The sequence below is a fragment of the Podarcis erhardii genome (assembly GCF_964252035.2).
Source record: "Podarcis erhardii genome assembly, chromosome: 6".
NCBI classification, from domain to species: domain Eukaryota; kingdom Metazoa; phylum Chordata; class Lepidosauria; order Squamata; family Lacertidae; genus Podarcis; species Podarcis erhardii.
The window spans coordinates 22,798,588-22,821,552 of record NC_138510.1 but is presented as its reverse complement, the minus strand read 5'-3'; the positions used below and the strand labels follow the sequence as shown (position 1 = coordinate 22,821,552).

The 22,965-nt window shown below is 42.4% G+C and overlaps 1 protein-coding gene across 3 annotated transcripts; it reads left to right on the top strand.

The window, feature by feature from the left end:
• Positions 1 to 9,918: 9,918 nt before the first annotated feature.
• SERINC3 (serine incorporator 3) lies at positions 9,919 to 21,190 on the top strand. 3 transcript variants are annotated; one of them, XM_081867889.1, is made up of 11 exons: positions 9,919 to 10,120; positions 12,448 to 12,497; positions 13,902 to 14,063; positions 14,916 to 15,076; positions 15,763 to 15,842; positions 16,435 to 16,572; positions 17,163 to 17,332; positions 18,008 to 18,098; positions 18,462 to 18,645; positions 19,130 to 19,354; positions 20,390 to 21,190. In XM_081867889.1, exons 2-11 carry the CDS (start codon positions 12,489 to 12,491, stop codon positions 20,526 to 20,528), a joined length of 1,359 nt encoding a protein of 452 aa, XP_081724015.1. In that variant the 5' UTR covers positions 9,919 to 10,120; positions 12,448 to 12,488; the 3' UTR covers positions 20,529 to 21,190. The 3 variants fall into 3 exon arrangements, with proteins under 3 accessions (XP_081724015.1, XP_081724014.1, XP_081724013.1); XM_081867888.1 differs by having other exon boundaries at positions 12,445 to 12,497; XM_081867887.1 differs by lacking the exon at positions 12,448 to 12,497.
• The last annotated feature ends 1,775 nt before the right edge of the window (positions 21,191 to 22,965 follow it).

Below are 22,965 nucleotides of genomic sequence, written 5' to 3'. Positions count from 1 at the left end.
AAAAAATGTGTGTCTAATATTATTATTATTGTTGTTGTTGTTGTTGTTGTTGTTGTTGTTGTTGTTGTCACCTAATACAAGCAGTCTCTAGGCAACTTATTATTACCAGTAGTATTATTAATTTGATTTTGAAGACTATAAAGGAGAGAACTTTTAAAATTTATCTGCCACAAAACATGTTTCTCAAATTTCAGTGTTCATCATTCGTATCTGGAAGACATGACACTGAATTGTGTTTGTTCTGAAAAAATTGTTCTACTTGATTTCACTTCACACTTTAAAATCAAAGACCCCATAAAGCACGTTGGTATAACATTTGCTGTAATAGCACAACTGTAAGGTGATATATTTTTTATGTGCTATTTTTATGTTTTGTCTTAATATCTCACCCAATGGTGTTGAGCACTGGGTAATATCCTTTTGCTTTTAAAATAAAACATGAAATAATAATTCCGAAATATACACCATTCTGTATTGATAGAGTCACAGAACTGTGGGGTTGGAAGGGATCCAACCTTCTGCAATGCAGGCTCACTGCATATTTTACTAGCCAGGGCTTGTATTCAATGCTACTAGTGTTGAGATCAGCATCTTAAAAAGCAGAGACATCACCTTGCCAACAAAGGTCCGGGTAGTTAAAGCTATGGTATTCCCAGTAGTGATGTATGGAAGTGAGAGCTGGACCATAAAGAAGCTAAATATAAATGGTTCACAGAAATATAGCAAGAGGGCAGTAGAAATTAGGCGGATCTAGGTAAAATAGATCTAGGTAAAATAGTTTGAAAAGCAATGACAAACTCAGACAGCATCTTAAAAAGTAGAGACATCACCTTGCCAACAAAGGTCCGTATAGTAAAAGCTATGGTTTTCCCAGTAGTGATGTATGGAAGTGAAAGCTGGACCATAAAGAAGGCTGATCGCCGAAGAATTGACTCTTGAGAGTCCCATGGACTGCAAGAAGATCCAACCTATCCATTCTGAAGGAAATCAGCCCTGAGTGCTCACTGGAAGGACAGATCGTGAAGCTGAGGCTCCAATACTTTGGCCACCTCGTGAGAAGAGAAGACTCCCTGGAAAAGACCCTGATGTTGGGAAAGATGGAGGGCACAAGGAGAAGGGGACGACAGACGACGAGATGGTTGGAGAGTGTTCTCGAAGCTACCAGCATGAGTTTGACCAAACTACAGGAGGCAGTGGAAGACAGGAGTGCCTGGCGTGCTCTGGTCCATGGGGTCACGAAGAGTCGGACATGACTAAACGACTAAACAACAACAACAACTGAACTTATTTAAAAATCATGTGTAATGCTGATTACCGAGTGGAATAACTTACCTCTGGTATTTTTAAATCTTAATTAAATGACGTAAAACAGTGTTGGAACACTTTTACATTTCACGTACTTTTTTAGTTGGCTGTGCTAAAAACACACCTACTCTCGTAGAACACCAACGGCTAACCAGCAGGCGGTGCAGTTGCAACCGTTGTACTCACACATGTATAGACACATTTTAGGGATGTCGCAACACGAATAACATTTAGCGATATTGAAATATTGTTGGTGTATCAATGTGCCCCATGCATCAATGTGCCCCGCTTCCCCCCTACCTCCAGTATCTGGTTCGGTCTCCTGTTCTTGCAGTGGCCAACCAGGTGTCTATGGGAAGCCCAGAAGAAGGCCCAGCAACACTCTCCCACGGTTGTTCCCCAATGACTGGTGTTCAGGGCATCCTGTCTATTCACTCAGTTTGGAGTGATCCTGCCAGAGTGCCTCGCAATCATTTTTTCTTTTCACTACCCTGAACAGTCTGGTGTTATCAGCAAACTTGGGATTCAGCTATACAGCTGCAAGTAAAACATTTTAAGTGCAATATACAATGTGACCCTAGATGCAACGGTGAGCCTTGTGGAAAATTCAATGTATTTTTAAAAAACGCTTTAAAAAAAGCATTTTCAGAATGGTTATTATATGTGTGTAGATTCCACCTATGTCATCTCATTATTCATTTCTAGCTCCAGTTCATTCAACATGAACAAGTTAAAAAGCACATGCCCAAATACAGAGCTTCGAGGCTGAGTGGGGATTTGAATTCTCTCACTAACCACTACGTGGAATTGGCAAGTAGTAACAGTGACAAGATACATAAAACAGATCCACAAGCTGAAATGCAGACATGAGCCATTCTGAATTTTTCTGCGGTGTACTTAGAAGCATTTCTGGAACTTTTGGCTTGGAACCAAGCCAGTTTTGGGTAAACAAGCCCAACCGCAAGAGAAATACTTCATGTTGATATTGTGGTCAGCGCACCAGCAGCCACCCTGTCAGGCCTGCTGGAGGCGGTGGCCGGCTGGGCCTTGGAGTTCCCTAACCTATTGGTATTGGGGGACTTCAACATCCATGCTGATGCCACTCCCTCCTCGCAGGCTCTGGACCTGGTGTCTTCCATGGCGACACTAGGGCTCTCCCAGTTTGTTTCGGGCCCCACACATCAAGCAGGCCACACGCTGGATCTGATCTTTGGCATCGGTATAGATGTGATCATGTTTCCTTCGATGAAGGTGCCATGGTCTGATCACTATGCCCTGAAAGCCAGGATTGACGTTCCACCCCCACCCTGCTTGGGTGGCGAGCCAATTTGGGCTTGCCCGCAAAGGCTGATGGACCCTGATAGATTCCGTCAAGCCTTGCGGGACCTTTCTCCCCCTGGCGACTCATTGACTGAGCTTGTTGAGGCCTGGAATACCCAGCTCCTGGCAGCCATCAATGAGATCGCACCTAAGCGCCCTCTGCGACCCCGCAGAAACCAGGCTCCCTGGTTTACCGAGGAGCTCCGGAAAATGAAGCGGGACCTCAGACGGCTAGAGCGAGTATGGCGGGGTGCCCGTGACGGAGCCTCAAGAACATCTTATAGGGTTTTTATGAAAACCTATGAGATGGCAGTGAAGGCCGCTAAGAAGTCTTACTTCTCGGCCTCCATTGCATCCGCTAGCTCTCGCCCGGCGCAATTATTTAGTATAATTCGGTCTTTAACGTCCCTCGAAGGACAGCCAAATTTAAATAACAATTTGACACACAGCTGTGAGGCATTTGCGAGCTTTTTTGCGGAGAAGGTCTTGTTGCTCCGCCATGACCTCCCTGCCAATTTGGATACAATAAAGGAACTGGAGGCCCCTCGACTGTCCTCGGGTCCAGTATTGGACCACTTTGACCGGATATCCCCAGCCGATGTGGACAGACTCCTCCGAGCTGGAAAGCCCACCACATGTCCTCTCGACCCGTGCCCGTCCTGGCTGATTAGAGCGTGTCCAGACGAGGTGCGGGCCCCCCTGGGGGATATCATCAATCTGTCCCTTGGCACCGGGACATTCCCAGGGGAACTGAAGGAGGCAGTGGTGCGCCCGCTCTTAAAGAAAACATCATTAGATCCCTTAGATCTATCCAATTACCGCCACTCCTTGGTGTGTGGCGTGCCCCAGGGTGCAATACTCTCCCCAATGCTTTTTAACATCTTTATGCGCCCCCTCGCCCAGCTTGTCCGGAGTTTTGGGCTGGGCTGCCATCAGTATGCTGATGACACCCAACTCTATCTGTTGATGGACGGCCACCCGGACTCTGCCCCAGACACACTGATCAGATGCTTGGAGGCTGTGGCTGGATGGTTACGTGGGAGCCGGCTGAAGTTAAATCCTTCGAAGACAGAGGTCCTCTGGCTGGGACGGGACGACGGGGGGCTGAGGGGGCAACTCCCATCTCTTGCGGGGGTGCAATTAGTGCCAGCACCGTCCGTTAAGAGTTTGGGTGTAATCTTCGATACCTCCCTCTCTATGGAGGCGCAGATTGCAGCTATAACAAAGGCGGCATTCTTTCATCTCCGCCAAGCTAAGCAGTTGGCTCCTTACCTCTCACGCCCCGACCTAGCCACTGTGATCCACGCGACGGTCACCTCCAGACTGGATTATTGTAACTCGCTCTACGTGGGGCTGCCCTTGAGACTGACCCAGAAACTCCAGCGGGTGCAAAATGCTGCAGCGAGACTCCTTACGGGGTCTTCGCTTAGAGATCACATTCATCCGGTGCTATACCAGCTGCACTGGCTCCCGGTGGAGTACAGGATCAGGTTTAAGGTGCTGGTTTTAACCTTCAAAGCCCTATACGGCCTAGGGCCCTCGTACCTACGGGACCGCCTCTCCTGGTATGCCCCACAGAGGAACTTACGATCTTCAAATAAAAACATCTTGAAGGTCCCAAGCCACAGAGAGGTTAGGCTGGCCTCAACTAGAGCCAGGGCTTTTTCGGCTGCGGCTCCAACCTGGTGGAACGCTCTCTCACAAGAGACAAGGGCCCTGCAGGACTTGACATCTTTCCGCAGGGCCTGTAAGACAGAGCTGTTCCACCTGGCCTTTGGTCAGGGCGCAGCCTGACTCCCTCCTCTGGCAATCTTTACAAAACTTTAGTTTATGGTTGCCATCAATTTTGATTTTAATTCATTTTAATCCATTTTTATAATGTTTTATAATGTTGTACTGTTTTAGTGTTGTTAGCCGCCCTGAGCCCGGCTTCGGCTGGGGAGGGCGGGATATAAATAAAATTTATTATTATTATTATTATTATTATTATTATTTTGATTTTAATCACTATATAAGAGGGATAAGAGAGTAGAGGGCGAGGAATGAAAGAGTCCCCAGATGTTGTTGAACTACAACTCCCATCACCCCTAACTAGCAAGGCCAGAGCTCAGGGATGATGGGAGTTGTAGTCCGACAACATATGGGGACCCAAAGTTGAGAAACACCAAGTTAAATGATTCCCCCTCATCTTAACAAAATTAACAAATTTAGCAAAAATCATGGGAAGAGATGTGACTCCTCAGGAGAGCATGTGAAACTATTTCATGGGGGCGGGGGGGAGAAGCATCCTCTTTGCAAAAATATAAACAACTCAAAGAAGTGCTGCATATTAAGTGCTTCCAAACATTCCTTCAAAAATCTGGAATCTAAAATATCAGTTGTGATGCCAAGGACAGCGTACATGATTAAATTACTTACAGGGGCAGGGTGACTATTAACTGTTTAATTGGTTCTGTTTGGAAAGATTAGAGCGATCTGAAAAGCCAGCATTGTCAAAGATAAAATGGCCATTGTGCTGTAGTTATTTAAAACCCGATGCTAGTTCTATGTTTGTTGTAAACTGGCATAAGTGCAGCCCATGTCATGTATTGCCTCTACACATACATATTACTTAAGTGGAGAATTGCATTGCAAAATTTGGAGAATTTTGAAAGATGGCTTTGTTTTAGTTCTTCTATTGTTTCACAAAGTATGAACTAGTTTTTAAATGTGAAATGAATTGAATTTCCCTTCTGTCGCTAATTAGGATTCTCATGAAAGAGTTTTGAATATACCGTGCTTTAATTAGGGTTGCCATATTTCTAGAAGGAAACACAAAAGTTGTTGAGCTTTTTGGCAGGAAATCACCTAAAACGTTGTTGAGATGGTTATTTTTAAAATATCCCCCGGATACTATTTTCACCATTTGAATCTCAGGACGTATGGCAACCCTATTTTAATGCAAAAACATATTATGAACGAATATAGATCTAAAAGCACTAACAGCAGAAATTTCAAAGCTTTAATTTTTGCATCTTCCCTTCATTCTACAATTGACTGTGGATTGGAGCTCAGTTCATTTTGTCAAATAGGAATTCCTGTCTGACAAGCTATTTATCACAGGCTTCGTAGATTGGGATAACCTTCTGGCATATTCTGGTTCTTTTCCCACAACAGTCAGAAAGCTGATTTCACCCTTATCTCTTTTTAAACACATGCAGCTGGAGATGATGCAGAACAGAAGCAGGATGCCTTGTGTTGTTGGGAAAGAGCCATTAGAAGGTTCTCTGATGATGTTATCTTTGGAGGCATTTCCTCCAAGCAGTTGACAGAACAGCTCTTTCACCTTTCCAAGCATGCTTTCCAAGCATCAGGACTAAGGTGGAAATCTTATGCACACTTCTCTGGAAGTAAGCTCCATTGAACACATTAATACTTACTGTAATTTGATAACCATAGTATCTACCATTTAGCTAGGACATGAGTGAACTTCATATCAAATCATATCTGATTGCATTTATTAAACCATTTGGCTGTTTTTCTTTTTCTTTTTGAATCCATGTCACTTTGTTATGAAAATCCCAGCCCATACTTCTTTTTTATATTTCATTTGGATTTTTTCCTCACTACAGAAAATGCAGTAAGTAAAAATAATCCATTTTCTATCAGCAGTCACTGCTAGGTGAAAGCTCTTTAGATGTCAAGGCAATAAACAACTATTTTGCTTTTAAAAGACAACTGTAGGCAGCCCTGTTTAGGGAAGTTTTTAATGTCTGGTGCTGTATTGTTTTTAATATTCAGTTGGAAGCCGCCCAGAGTGGCTGGGGAAAGACAGCCAGATGGGCGGGGTATAAATAATAAATTGTTGTTGTTGTTCTTGTTGTTCTTGTTGTGCTCTGTGAATGTGCGGTTTTTCACATGTCAGTGGGTGGCCTCTTAACACCATTCGTCTACTTCCCACTTTTTAAAAGAATAGGACTTTTTGTGGTTTGCAAAGTGATGGGAAAATGCACCGGAAAGCGTGGGATGAACAAATGGCTAATGGTAAACGAATAATTGTTATATAGCTGCCTCACAAATGATTCAGAACGAATGTTCAATAGAGACTGGATATAATCTAACCTGCATAGGCTTTGTGCAAGCAAATCAGGATGAATGCTCAATAACCAGGTCATCTGGAGGGACCCTAAACACCAGCTGAGCACAAATGGGAAACAGTGCTTTCGCACCCAGGTCCTGCTTTCTGGGCTTCCCAGAGGCATGTGGTTAGTCACTGTGGTAACAGGATGCTGGACTAGATGGGCCTTAATAGATAGATTATTCAAGGTGTTTCTTATGACTGCCAATAGTTTAACGAAAGCAACAATGAACAGCCCCCTTTTCTAAAGCAGGTTGCATGATACGAAGGTTGTTTAAGGGAGAAAAGAAGAGTGGATTTTTGTCTTAAACGCCATTCTGGGGCTGAAAACTATTTTCTCAGCTTGAACATGTTCTTTAGAGGCACACTGTTCTTTAACTGGGTATCCCCCATACACCATGAGCCACTATTTAGCATCTGGCAGGGATGGTTGGATCTCAGGACTCTCAACATATTATGTACAAGCAATAACAGAAAGGAGATTGTAACTAAGGAGTGTAACCACACACAAAAAAGTGTTGACTTCCTTTTGGTCTAAGATCTTTAACAGTACTGGAGACCTACAGGACCAATTCTCCTGATATGTCCCACGGAGGACCTTACGTGCTTGCAAATAACAACATCCTGAAGATTCCGGACCCCAGGGAGATTAGACTGGCCTCGATCAGAGCCAGGGCCTTTTCGGCCGTGGCCCCAGCCTGGTGGAACGCTCTCTCACAAGAGACCAGGGCCCTGCGAAATTTGACATCCTTCCGCAGGGACTGCACGACGGAGCTGTTCCGCCAGGCCTTTGGTCAGGGTTCAGTCTGACTCATTTTCTCTTTGTATAAGAACAAGCACGAAGGAGATTTCCCAGCCCGCTCACAGGTCCTTATAATATCAGTGGAAACAGTTGGTCCTGGCGAGTATTAATTGTTATGTATTGAAGTTCTGACCCTGGCCACCAGGAGTATCGTGCATATAGTTTTCACTCAAGTCCACGTCAGTTACTTTAGGTGGGAAACCCTGGGTTGTTGTTGCTACAATGTTGACAGCCAGCTGCCTATAAAAGCAGGCCAGCTGAGCTGTTTGCTGTTCAGTTCAGTTCTGTTCTGGCCTGTGAATAAACAAGAGCTGTTTGAAGAATCGCTGTGTCATCTGATATGTTCACCCATAACTTAACATTAATCACTTTCAATTTTAACCTGAGGATTGTCATTTGTCCCATTTTAACTTTAACTTTAATTAACTTTAATTAATTTTGGGATGCATTTTAATCGACTGATTGCTTGTTTTATGCATATTGTATTATTTATATGATGCTAGCCACTCTGAGCCCAGCTCCGGCTGAGGAGGGAAGGGTACAAATAAATTATTATTATTGTTATTGTTGTTGTTGTTGTTGTTGTTATTTACTGAGCTGCACATATTTCTGAATTACATTCCAGTCATATGGCAGTTATCTGGTGAACAGCACAAATGGCTGCTGCAAGCTTATGATGGCATAAATGGTACTTACTGGCAAATGAATGTTTATTATGGAATCGCCACTGTTCCTGCATGCAAAGGTGTTTGTTTGTTTGTTTGTTGCAGCACATTTTGCTAGCCCAAACTTCTCCAACCAGATTTAATCCGGATTTACCATTTCTGTGGGAAATCCAAAAAGGAAAACTGTTGCCAGAGACCAGCATGAAATATCTTAACAAACTGCTTGCAAATTGAGGCCACTATTTTAGTGGCTTATGAAACATTTGACAACACAAACACACTTTTATATCATAAAAGTTGTTAACAAATTTTGGACACACTTTGGTCGGAGATCAGTTCAAAGTTTTCTGTACCTCCAGGGGAACAAGCCACTGGGCGTCGCATTACAAGTGAGCAGAAATGTGAAAGCAACTTTTTATCTATCTATCTATTTTAAATTTTATTTATTTGGTTTTCCAGATTAAAATTTTACTTTGCTTTTGAGCAACACTGGCTGAAGCTAAGGAGCAACTGCAGAAATAACATTAAGCCTTGTTAAAAGAGAAATCTGAGGGCTCCATTGGACAAAAAACAAGGCACCAGCCAGGAATACCAGAGCAAAACAGCAGCCAGTAGGCTTAGTCTTTATTGAAGACTATCATGACAGGACTCCCACCTGCCACAAGGTGGAACAAGATGGAAGCCCCGAACAAAAGAGCACCCAAACTCTATTAGCTGCTAATCCCCATATTACATCCCCCCCAAACTACATCATGGTTACATCTTGAAAGGAGAGGTCTGGTGGCAGTAATCTGAGCATCCTGGACCCTGCCCCAGGGTTCTCCTTGCCCTCCACCAAGCACCCATCAAGTGTAACAAAAGAGATATTTACATTTCCCTGTTTCCCAGCCAAGTTAATCACACCCTTTTGTCTTCATCTGGGTTTGTTATTTCTGGAATGGCTACCTGTCTGGCACTCAAGTATCAGGATGCCAGGAATTATCCCTCAGGCAGAGGGGCTGCTGAGTAGCTGAGCTCACATGTCTATATGAATTTCTGAAGTTTTCCCAGTGAGCCAGTACATAGATACATTTATCAGTGAATTCTTACATTTAGTATTGTGCAGCAAAGGCCCTTTGAGTAGATGGGAAGAAAGTGTGACGAAGTGTTTTGTGGGGACAAATCACAAGTCACAAAAGTGATTGTGCTGATTTTTGTAGCATGTGCATGATATCTGCTGGATATCCCCCCCATTCATAAATTCCTGCAACAGTCTGCAGAGCAAGGCAGATGACGAAATAAGTGCCTGGTCCTGGGTAACGCCATCCTTCAGGCGCAGCCCATCCACCAAGCAAGCTCTAAAGAGGCTGTTGCCAAGGCAACCGTTCGCACCAACGACGGCTAGTCCCATTGAAGATAGGCGAGGGGGGAAGGACCCTTCTCCTCCGTCCCACCCCCTCGAAGAGACCAAGATAGGCCAACCTCTAATAGGCCAACCGCTGACAATAAACGCTTGTCCTTTAAAAACCTTATAGCCAATCAGCGTCGCTCATGGTCACTGCGTCACCGCCAACCCTGCTGCACATCCCTCCTCTCTTGTTTTTTCTTTTCTGTTTCTGTTTTTTCCCCTTTTCCGGCCTCGCGACAGGCTGGGCCTCGCCTCTCCATTGGTCGGCTGCTCAGACCCCACCCCCGATGATTGGGCCTGCGGCGCCCGGCCAATCAGCGCGGCCCGGAAGGGTGGCGGCGGCGACCACAGAGCCAACAACGACAACGGCGGCGGCGGCGGCAGAAGCGGCTGAGGCGGCACCAGGCCCGGGGAGGAAGGCGACGGAGTGAGGCGGAAGCGTCCACGCGGGGGGAAGCAGAGAGCGGAGGGGCTGCGTTGCCGCCATGGGGGCCGTGCTAGGGGTTTGTTCCTTGGCCAGCTGGGTAAGTACCTGAGGGGAGAAGGTCGGGTAGGCCCCGCCGGGAGGCGGCTTCCGGACTGAGGGAAGTAGGCCGCGTCGTTCCCCGTCCCCTGTTTCTGACCTCCAGTGGGTGTCAGGGTTGCCGCCGTTTCCCACAGAGGCTGAGGGGGCGGCCTCGACAGACGTTCCCAGGTGCCTTTGCGGCTCTGGGGTTCAAAGCGAAACCTCCATGTCTAGGAGCACTATATCTCTATAAATACCGCGACAAATAACTCGTTGTCCAGGTTTGGCTTGCTGGACCTAAACGGACCTTGATGCCACATTCCGAAGCCCGCTTTACTCGCGAGTAAGCCCACTCAAGCTCACCGAGGCTTGCTTCTGTGTAGATATGCTTTCGTTTCGCCCGAACCAGGCCGATCCAGTTTCGTTTGTATAATCATGCCTTTCTTCGCTTTAGATTTATTTATTTGAATTTGTATACCACTCTTGCTCCAAAGGGATGCGGGTGGCGCTGTGGGTTAAACCACAGAGCCTAGGACTTGCCGACCTTTCGGCGGTTCAAATCCCCACGACGGGGTGAGGTCCCATTGCTCGGTCCCTGCTCCTGCCAACCTAGCAGTTCGAAAGCACGTCAAGGTGCAAGTAGATAAATAGGTACCACTCCGGTGGGAAGGTGAACGGCGTTTCCGTGTGCTGCTCTGGTTCGCCAGAAGTGGCTTAGACATGCTGGCCACATGACCTGGAAGCTGTCTGTGGACAAACGCTGGCTCCCTCAGCCAATAAAGCAAGATGAGCGCCGCAACCCCAGAATCGTCCGCGACTGGACCTAATGGTCAGGGGTCCCTTTACCTTTAAGCCCCACTCAAGCTCACTTCTGTGTAGATATGCTTTCGTTTCTCCCTGTTAGGCCGATCCAGTTTCGTTTGTATAATCGTTTCCTTTCTTCACTTCAGGTTTATTTATTTATTTGGATTTGTATACCACTCTTCCTCCAAAGATGGTAGTTCGCAACATAAAGATACAAAGTTCAGCACACAAAATACATAATAAGAAAAACAAACCAGTAACACTTCCCCCTCCCACCAACACATTTATAAGGCCATGTAGAATGTTGGTCAGCCTTGTCTGGCGTGAAGGCGCCAGACAAGCCTCCCTTCAGAGAGTATTCCATAAAGGGAGGGGGGAGCCATCCTATTCTTATATTGCCACGCTCCAGAACTCTTGTGGTGAAAAAAGGCCTCAGATGATGATCACAGGATCCAGGGCGTTTTGCAATACTGTACTGGGCTTCCCCAGTATTACAAAAATGGATGAAAACTAGTAATGGCAGGTTAACATCAAATCGGAAACAGGATGGGGTATTTGGATCTTTACTCTTGTAATATGGCAGTGGTTCTCAAACTTCTTTTTTGTGGGATACTTTAGAATTGCTTTTTTGGCATATGTTTAATATTTCTTATCTATAGCTTTAAAAAGAATAATTCTGGAAGTGGTTGCTGTCCTAAACATCGGATTTTGGGGGGGGGCTGTGTTTTTTTAAATTATTTTTGCCTACTGTTTGTCTTTATGGCAAGGAAGGAGAGTTCATTTGGGCTGTGGTTCTCTTTCCTCTCTTCGCCAAGACCTGTGATTTCATCTCTAGGAATGATGTTATTTCCTAATCCAGGAAGTGCTGGCTGAGTCATAGCCTTCTCAGCACGTTGACAGCTAACATTTATCCATGAGCTTTTTCCTGTGTAAGCAGGTATTACAAATCCAGTATTAGGTGACTGTCCTTTTTTATCAACTTTCTTGGTCTGGCCCCATTTGGCTGTTTTGGATGGGTTTAGTAGATCAGCCTAAATTTTTATTAATTTTTTTGGGGGGGGAACTAGGATCTCTACAAGCACAACTGTGGTATGTTCGAATACAGAAGGTGTGTTCATCTGCAGTAGCACCAAGGCAATTAGAATAAGCAAGCTTAATTCAGATTAAGTGATGGTAAATAGGCAACATCTCTTTAAATAAGGGAGAGCTGTCATAGCCAATTGAACAAGGGATGATTTCATATTTTTTGTCATTAGAGAGGGCATGAAGCTTAACATTGCAGCGATAACTCCCTCCAAAGTGCATCCAAATATTAAGACTTTTTATTACATAAAAGTAAGCTTTTTGTGCTGCCAAGTTATCAAACGTTTCATAATTCACTGAAATGATGGCATCCATTTGCAAAGCAGTTCCTTGCGCTTGAAAGAACAGAAAATTGTACTGAGATATTCCTCAGCGTTTCCATGACCTCTCAGAGTAGTGTAGAAATGAGTTACCCTCGCCACCACCAGTTTGAGTTGCCTATTTTTCTTTTTCCAGTAGTAGTTTGGAGTTAGTCCCTATCAAGAGAGAGTTATGTGCATATGTGCAAGGTATTGTGTTCCTTTGTTTTCAGGCATGAGTAAATGGAGTGTGCAGTGTGTGTGTGCATGAACCTAAGGCATGAGTCGTGGGCATGTGCAACTAACAATAAACATGCAGTACAATAGTTTTACAGCATCCACTTCATTGTGGATTCTTAAAGTGGCTGCTGGGATATTCCAATGTACCTGTGAGAACTGATAACATGCCACTAGAAATAAGTTTACTCAAAAGCTGCTGTAAGATGAAGGCACTCATCTGTTCAGGTAGCAACCCATAGTGTATCTGCATGGTTCACTGGTCTGCCTTTGCTTATTTCCAGCCAGCTTTCCACTAGGAGTAGAATTAGCAATAAAATATACGTTAATCAGCACATTCAAGAATAAAACAAGATGGATAAACTATAATCAACAATTTAAATTGGAACTAGCTGCTGCTTTTTCCCTCTTAAATCAGCCAAAAAGGCTGCCAGACATTGACTGTTCTTTTTATGAAACATGAGGCTTAAAGCGCTTGTTTGTGGATGTACCAGTTTGAGTTTTCTTTATTTTCTTGTGACTGCACAGATATATAACTTGTTATAAAATATTTTAAAATATTTCAATTTTATTTTTGTATGGCTCTAAGAGTTTTCTACAAATCATCTAGTTAGGGGTGCTCCTTGATCCAGTGTGCAGATGGGGTCAGTAGCAAAGGGCACCATTTTTTAGCTCTGGCTGGTTCCCCAACTACAACGCTATCTGACAAAGTTACAGTTTGAAAAGCCATTTTAAATTTAGAGAATGGTTTATCCGTAGAGAAATAGCACAAACCATTCTGAAAATCTGTCAGCCATTAAGGAACATGTTGTGGTTTATGATTATTTTACGTACACAATTTGGACATAGTGCTAAACCATATACTCTTTCTCTTTATAAAAACTAACTAGACTGGTTTATAAGGTGGTGATAGATTCATGGTGGTGATAGATTGATAGATTTAGTGGGACGCAGGTGGCTCTGTGGTCTAAACCACCAAACCTCTTGGACTTGCGGATCGGAAAGTCGGCAGTTCAAATCCCCATGACAGGGTGAACTACCTTTGCTCTGTCCCAGCTCCTGCCAACCTAGCAGTTTGAAAGCACTCCAGTGCAAGTATATAAATAGGTACCACTGTGGTGGGAAGGTAAGTGGCATTTCCGTTGCGCCATAAGCGGTTTCGTCATGCTAGCCACATGACCCGGAAAGCTGTCTGTTGTCAAACACCCGCTCCCTGGGCCTGAAAGCGAGATGAGGGCCACAACCCCATAGTTGCCTTTAACTGGGCTTAACTGTCCAGGGTCCTTTACCTTTTAGATTCATGTGACTCTATACACAGTATGTACTTTGTATGTAGGAGTTAACACTTAAGATAATATTTTCATTTCCATTCTACAGATACCATGTCTGTGCAGCGGTGCATCATGTTTGCTGTGTCGCTGTTGTCCCAACAGCAAGAACTCCACGGTGACTCGACTTATTTATGCCTTCTTGCTTCTACTAAGTACTATTGTTGCTTGTATCATGCTGGCGCCAGGAATGGAAATGCAGCTGAAAAAGGTACTGAGACTTTTTGTGACGTGTGTTTGTAACACAAGTCACGGCGCACAGATTCACCTACATATCATATGGCATGCAACAGAGACTGAAATAAGAGATGATAGTATTTTCATTAGACTCTTGCTGTAAGAAGGGAAGGGCAAGTGGATTGTTTGACTGGACTCATATTCCAGTGTCCTATCTCAGCTAATATCGGAAGAATGTTCCATGTATAAGCTGAAGATCTTTAGATTTATTTTGCTAAGCTTCAGTTAGCCGCCTTATGCAATCTCTTCAAATGCTATTTCACTAGGATTCTCTGGTTTGCTGCAATACTAGTCTTTCCCTGCTTAGGTGTGTACCTCTTTTGCATGTTGGTGGTTGGGGCCCTGGGGCCTTCAGCTGATCCTACTTTATTCTGTTCAATTAAAGATGAGTTTGTGTTATGTCAGTGCATTAAAATCATACGAGTTGGAATGGTCACCTAGTCCAACACCTTGCAATGCAGGAATCCCAACTAAAGCATCCATGACTGATGGACATCCGACCTCTGCTTTAAAACCTTCAATGAAGGAGAGTCCACAACCTCCTGAGGGGTTATGAAACTTCTAGTCTGTCTGCCATAACACAGGGTGATTTAAGTATAGTTTGTGGGCTTTATGAAGCCCCAAAATACTATAAAGTGGGCCACCCATTTGGTAGTGCAAAGAGAACATCAGCTTTCATTTTTCATCAGCATTTCAAATCTTGTTGAGCAATGGAAGCATATGCCGAAAGTTCAGTAAAATGGTGTGTTATTATTATTTTGTAAGGTGCCTTCAAGGTCTGCTTCAGCTGAGAAAAATCTTGGGATTTGTTGCTCTCTTCTTTCAGGTGCCTGGATTTTGTGATAAGGTGGTTCACTGTGAAGAATTGGTTGGATACAGAGCAGTTTACCGAGTCAGTTTTGCCATGGCGGTGTTTTTCTTTCTCTTCTCACTAATCATGATACAAGTGAAATCAAGTAAAGATCCAAGGGCTTCTGTACATAATGGGTAGGTTGGGAATGTGGACTGGTCTCTTCTTTCCTCTGCCCAGAGCATTAAACTCATAAGCACAGAAAATGGCCAAGTGAATATGTTCATGTTTTACTGAGTAGGAGCTAGTGCCCCCGTGAGGCAAAATAGAGGTATAACCAGTAGCTTCTACTTAAAAAAAAAGATACTCATAGACTAACAAGCAAAGTCCAGTTAAATATATTCTAGCATTTGTGGGGCAGGGTGGGCTTTATGTTCACTGGATACTAGGCATTAAGTGGGCAGCTTTGATGGGGCTTCCCTTTGAGATGTTAACCTAACACTTCCATTTGGGGCTCATCAGTCCTTGGCTCCTGGGTGCTTCCCCATTCTCCTGTGAGATGGAGCAGGCAGGCCTTGGTGGAGATCTGGGACCATGTTCTCACCCCTAGGTTAGGGTCTCTAGGAAGGGATCACCAGGGGGTTACTTACCAGGAGCAGGTGAAACGTACAGTGTCTAAAAAGACAATATGTCATGAATATCTTGAAGTAGACATGGGGCTTCCTTTTAGCTAAGTGAGATTAAGATTGCAACCCAAGTAACTATGCAGGCATATATGTGACCACCTATCTTTATAATACTTTGGCACACCCCTTAAAGGTGCTTGACTTTGTTAGCTTAAGAGAAATTATTCTAATCAGTGTTCTGTTTTTTTAAAAAACAGGTTTTGGTTCTTCAAAATAGCTGCCATTGTTGGCATCATGGTTGGAGCATTTTACATTCCAGAAGGACCTTTCACAACAGGCAAGCATTGATGGATGAGGAAATAGAATTTCCCTTAGCTGTTGCTATTAAGTGAAGCATTTGGTATTCAGTAAAGTGTCTTATTAAGCGTTAATTCAGTTGTGCTCATGCCTGGGGGGGGGGTGACATATGAATTCCTTAGAGTAGTCGCAACTATGGTGACAGCTCGTATTTTACTGAACTGTTCTTTTTAAAAGAATTGGGTTCATGAAGAGCTGGAGCTTATTAAATGCAAAAGTTTTTAGGAGCATATACGTTTGGCCACTCACTTAGCAGATAAAGGGCTGGATTCACCTAATGAGCTCTGTAAGCCAAAGTTTACACAACAGGACTTTCCTCCTTTTGCCCTGTGTACCCCTGTTACCCAAAAGTGACTCGGGGGGGGTGTCAGGAGAACACCAAGAATAGTGTACAGAGGACAGAAAGCGGGGATAGTTCTGTCTGGTAAGCTGAAATGCTTGTGGGGAGGAAACATTCATCATAGCAAGATGCTGAATTCCACCCAAAGGCTCCATAACTTCCTTTAAATATATTTAGCCAGAGGTTGTCAAAAGTTAAGAGGTTCATTATAACATTCTCCTTTTCTTTCTAGCATTGTTTGCTATTGGCACTTGTGGCGCCTTCTGCTTCATTTTAATCCAGCTGGTACTGCTTGTTGATTTTGCGCACTCCTGGAATGAATCCTGGGTTGAACGAATGGAAGAAGGAAACTCAAAATGCTGGTATGCTGGTAAGTGCCGTTTAACTAGTGAGTAGCAAAAATCAGCAAGAGGCAAGAAGTTTAGTATGAAACTGTGTTTATTGGCCAGCGTGTCAGCATTGTTGATAAAAGAAGTTCGGGCCCAGTGAAAGAAATGGGATCCACACAACATCTGCTAAACATTGTTGCTTAAATGCTATCACTGTAGCAAGGTGCGTGTTGGGTGTTGCATAAGAAGTTGTGACATTCGGAATGAAGGATATGTCATTTAAATCTTAACTTTGCCAACGTCTTGCCTGCCTCTGAGCAAACCAGGTAGCTGCTCTTCTTTCATTACGGAGGAAATACGTGAGATGTTGGTGTGATTGTATAGCACTTTTGAATACTAAATGTGTTTATTATTAAAAATTTGTGAAGGCAGCCATATAAGCTAAGAAAATGCTTTATAACTAATTTGTGGTATTATATTATGCAAGCCCTGCGGAATGTCAGTATTTCCCATGAAGGAGAGGGATAATATTTTCCTATTTGAAACAGAGTCTTAATCGGTGTTCTGATAATCTTTTGAAGAACTGCATTGTAATTTAACAATTGAACGTTGAAATGTGCTTTTCCTTTAGCTCTGTTGGCATGTACTGGCCTTTTCTACACCCTGTCCTTTATTGCCGTTGTGCTCTTCTATGTCTTCTACACAAAACCTGATGCCTGTACTGAGAACAAGTTTTTCATCAGTTTTAATATGCTTGTCTGCATTGCTGTGTCAATCACATCAGTTCTTCCAAAAGTCCAGGTATGATGAATTCTGCATTGGATTATTCTGAGGGATATAGGTTAGGATGACTTATTCGGGCTTGTATAAATATGCTTAGTTAGATGTGGTTTTTATCTTGCAAACACTCAGGAGGAGTAGGTGAGTGTGTGGAGCAAAACAGACTATAAACCCTTTGGTACAGCTGTATAACACTTGCTGATATTGCTGGAGGGAATGGTGGTCATGTAATGTACTGTTTTGGTGCCACTGAACTACAACTAGTTGAGGATCAGTATAATGTTTAGCTGATTGCATTGAGACGCAACATGACAGCAGACATTTTATTCGAGGGCTGGGGAACACAACTAGCAAGATTGCATAGTCATTCATAGAAGAGTTGCTTGCAAGAAGCAGTTTTGGATATTGAAAGAATAGTCTGGAGGCTGTACTAAAATACATGAAATAATATATGTGGGTAGGGGTGGCATGAGAAAAGTAACTCTTGCCCATGGAAACTGAAATATTTCTCATCAGTTCCCCAAGTAGTTCTTGTGCCTCTACTCATGCTTCATATTCCCCTCTGTACAGAAGCCTTAAGTTGTAGTGAAAGTGAAATCTTTCCAGTCAAGGCTAACCAACATGGAGTTAAACAAAAAAGCGATCTACATGGTTCAGGTACAGTTCAGTTATATAAAATTTGCTTGTCTCAAACAGGAACACCAGCCTCGTTCTGGCCTTCTCCAGTCTTCTATCATTACTCTCTACACGATGTACCTCACTTGGTCAGCCATGTCCAATGAACCTGGTAAGCTTTCATAAGTGCAGATAATTGTGCCTTCAAAACAATAATGGTAGTGGAGACAGTTGCGAAGGAATAAAAATATACTGAATCTTTGAGTGTATTAGGAATTGGAACCCTGCAGGCTTCTAAGAGATGCACAGTTTGGTTAAGTATGAAGGCAATAAATAATCTCTTGTCTGGCTACTTCACATCTGGAAATCATATATACTTTGTGAGTTCATGATGGGGGAAGAATTAGGTCGAATTCCAAGTTTTTTGTAGAGCATTTTCACTATGACAGGCAAAGAGATTCTGGGTTTATTACTAGGCTATAAACTCTCCTGAGAGTGAGCACTATTTTATAAATCTGTGGAATTTATTTTCCAGAACGCATCTGTAACCCAAGTCTTCTGAACATCATCAGCCAGATAGCTGCTCCTACTTCCATCCCAGCAAATGTAACTGCTGTTGTACCTGTTGTTCCTACACCTGGACCACAAAAGCTGCAGTGGTGGGATGCACAGAGCGTTGTTGGACTTACAGTCTTCGTACTTTGTCTCTTGTATTCCAGGTAACATTTGATCTCTGTAGTTTCAAAACTTCAGGCAGATTTTTGAGAATCGCATCTTAGGTTTAGGCGTAATGAACAGGTAGCTGCTGTGTTTTGAATCAAGGTAAACATTAACTAGACTTCAACTGTAACGGAATTCCATGAATTTTTATCTCTTCCCAGCATGGCTGGTGGTCAAGAAAGTTGGGAGTTGTAGTCCATCCATTTCTAAAGGGCCATAGTTTTCCCACCTGTTCTAAGGATTTTTGATGTATTTTTTACACTTGTAATTCATTCCTCCTCCCAGAGTTGAAAGCAGCGGTCTCGTTTCCAATCAGCTTACGTAGCCAGGTCTACTTAGCATCTGTGGTAGAATTGCATTACATACTTATAGACTCAGGTGTTCTTGGGCACTTTGAATAAGGCTAAACAATTTACTGGTAGATTTCAACTTTCTTATTCAATCTGAAACATTTAACACCCTCTTCCTTGAACTGTTTTGCAGTATCCGATCTTCCAACAACAGTCAAGTGAACAAACTGACTCTGTCAACGAGTGACAGCGTCATTTTGGATGATACTACCGGAACTGGTAGCGATGTAGAAGATGGAGAAATTCGCCGGGTCCCGGATAATGAAAAGGATGGTGTCCAGTACAGTTATGCCTTCTTCCACTTCATGCTGTTCCTTGCCTCCCTGTATATCATGATGACTCTTACTAATTGGTACAGGTAAGAATAGCCTAGTGGAGATTTAATCAGATAGTATAATATTTTTGCTGACAAGTACAGTGAGATTATCATAATCTCAAATATTAACTACTATTTTTAAATTTACTTTCTTAAAAAATGGGAACCTAGGAATCTGCCTTATACCAAGTTGGACATTAGTCCATGTTGCTCAGTATTGTGCACACTGACTGGCAGCATCTTGCCAGGCTTTCAGATTGTCTTTCCCAGCCTTGCCTAGAGATGCAAGGGAAACTCTCTGATCTTCCACAATTACTGAATAATAGTATTCTTTGATTGCTTTAATGCCGAGAGCTTTACATGGATTCTCTGTATTCTTGCGACAGCTTTATAATGAAAGTCAGTTACTTCCATGTGTGTGTGGCTTACCTAAAGTCACCCTGTGAGTAAAGCCAGAAGCTTCCAACTCTCAATGTGATTTAATATGCTCCTTCTAGTTATGTATCAAAATTGTAGGACTTGTGTCTCTATAAAGTAGGATGGGTACTTGGTGTATCTGAGCCCTTTTTATTGTTCATAGTTAAAGATGGTTATCTGACTGTAATGAATTCTTAAGTATCTAATGAAGTATATTAGTAGTCTCGTTTCCCAGCATTGCTGATTGAATTAAAAGAATTATCACTGTCTCTAGAATGCCTGAGTGTACAATAAATATGCGCATAGCCAAATTAAGTTTGAAATCAAGGTAGTGGCATAGTACCTGCTTCAGTCTGTATGACATATCTTGTCATACAGCTGAATCTCTTTTTGTTTTTCCTGTTAAGCCACTGTAATATTCCAGCTCTATTAACTCATTAAGCCAGATAGTTCTCTTATGCTTCAAACTGCATGACATCTCATCAACTGCTATCCCACTCGGGCACTGACAGGAAGAAACAGTTGCTTTCATGGGACTTACTTCTGAGTAGACATTGTTACAATGCTCCTGTTAGTCACCCTAACCCCTAGTTTCTTGCATGAATAAATTAGGCTCTAAGTTATGGCTTAATTCATTTTTGCCATTTATTCATTCCACAGCCCTGATGCCGAATTCAAAACTCTGACAAGCAAGTGGCCAGCTGTCTGGGTGAAGATCTCCTCCAGCTGGGTTTGTCTCCTCCTCTATCTGTGGACCTTAGTGGCACCTCTTGTCCTTCCTAATCGGGACTTCAATTAAACGATAATTTCTCTGAAAGCATAGAAACATGAAGTTCCTCTCTGCTGAAAGCCAAATGGTCTGTATTGCTTCTTGGAGCCAAGGCTCCAGCCATTTCTCCTGCAACATATACAGATGAATAGAAAGCTGCTAACTTGTATAATGCTTGATACAAAAAGCTAAGCTCTGTACATTTTGATATGTTTAAATGAAAGCTAGCTTTACCATTAGTCTACTACAGCTGTGCTGTTCGATACCGTAAAAAAGCCAGTAGTATAAGCAACCGAGTTGAAAGAAAAATTGCTTGAGCTTAAAGTAATATATTTTAAAGTTATTCTAATGCTTCAGTATATGGAAGTGAAAGCCATACTGCAGGTGTACATTCCACTTCAAGAAAACATGTTTAAATGGCATTTTAACATACAGATTTCTCAATGGAGCAGCATGCTATGTAGTATGGGAAGTTCAAATAAGCAATTTTTGGATCACTGTAGAAGACCAATTTTATAGAAAAGTTCTACTGAACTTTAGTATTTGTCAGTTAATTCCAAATGAAGTATCTACTGTGCTTTAATTAAATTATATTAAAATAATTTGAAGTGCTTTTTTGTCTAATATTTGTGATGTGAGTAAAAGCCAGTGCATCATTTTGGCATTTGCACTATAAACATGTTTGATTAAAATTACCTGTTCAGTGTCTCTTTATTTTGGGCAGGGGTATGAAAAATCCTGTGTATCTTTTCAAACCACAGTTCAGAGAAATCAATTCATGTCTGGAAATTGGGGTAATGAGCACCACAGAATGGAAGATCAGTTGTTCTCTCCCTGAGCTGCTTTTTAAAAATTTAATCCAACCCCCCCCCCCACGTCACATACCTTGATGGCTTTAGAAGGCAGTCAAATCCCATTGTGTTACTGATACACGTGGAATTTAAAATGGACTTAACAAGGAAGCAAATATTGTCTTGAAATAATGATGAAAATAATGAAATATTGTCTTAAGGTAGATGGTTTAATATCCACTCATGCATAAAGTTACAATTAAACTATTCCTTTTATAAAATGCAATATAAAAATAAATTCTCACAGGTGTATACTGTAACCAAACACCTGACTTCTACATACAGCAAAAGGCAAAACAAATACTGAAACAATTTACTTAGCAAAATGCCAAAACTGACTGACGGAACAGTAGAAATAAAGCACCTCAACTACTATTCTGGAAAAAACCTCAAAAATTTTAATAGTGCCTGTCAAGCCCACTGTATAAATTCAAGTATCATTCATTTTCTGTTAGACTTAAAGGCAATTTGACAGTTGTGGTAGGTTACCAATGTCTCTTTCTTAAGGCCTGGTACTGTTTCAATATGACCAAATAATTTCTTAAATAATGGTCGAGGATACATTAGATCAGTGTTTCCCAACCTTGGGCCTGTTTTTGGACTACAACTCCCATCATCCCTAGCTAGCAAGACCAGTGGTCAGGGATGATGGGAATTGTAGTTCAAAAACAGCTGGAGGCCCAAGGTTGGGAAACACTGCATTAGATATATTAGCTGCTAATATCTCTACTTGAAAAATTAGTGCATTAGTATAAACATAATACCTGAACTTTCTGTAACACTATACTAGCTGTTTAATTTGCCCCAAACTTAGAGGGACAGTTTAAATTAAAATATGAGTTTAGACCTTTTTCTGCACAATAATGAACTTCATCATTCAGTATCACGTGTTTTCACACTTCTTACATGCACAGGAGCTACCTGTGACTGCCAGAAGAAATATTTACACCTAGTATATCCATTTCAGAACACTTGTAAAAAGCTTTGAGTAATAATAATAAAACCTGTTTCAAATGCCTATGATGGCCTATTTTGATAACATACCACATAGTATAATCAATGGGGCCTCTAGTTCAAGCACAAAATTGCTTCATCTTTTGGCAATATAGAGGCAGATGGTTATGCTTTTTTTTTTTTTAATGTGAGGGGAAATACAAGTTTGGCACTGACAATACAAAAAGTCCACCAGCTGAAAACCTTATATTTACAATCAGCACCAGTTTCTGGTCTGTAGTTGGCACTAAGTAAAAGCCTCCGCAAATAGCTCCAACCATCTAGTTGAAAGTGCTAAAAGATGAGGTGGTAATAAGTGTTGACCTGCCTCCCTCTAAACATGAAACAGTCAATTCAATCTCTACAAAGGTTTCAGGCTGAAGTGCTGGATGTCACAAATATCTAAGTTAATCCACAACTCAAGACTGAAAGAAGAGGAAGTTGCGTACATAACTCCAAGACCAAACACACATGAGATAAGCCACGAATAAAAGGAAGACATAAAGCACTAATGCACATTAACAAGGACAACCATGAAGGACGGACAGAAAGTGACCTTTGTAAAAGGAAGCCAATTTAGCACTGAGGTCCAACTGATAACATCCCCCCCCCCTCCACACACA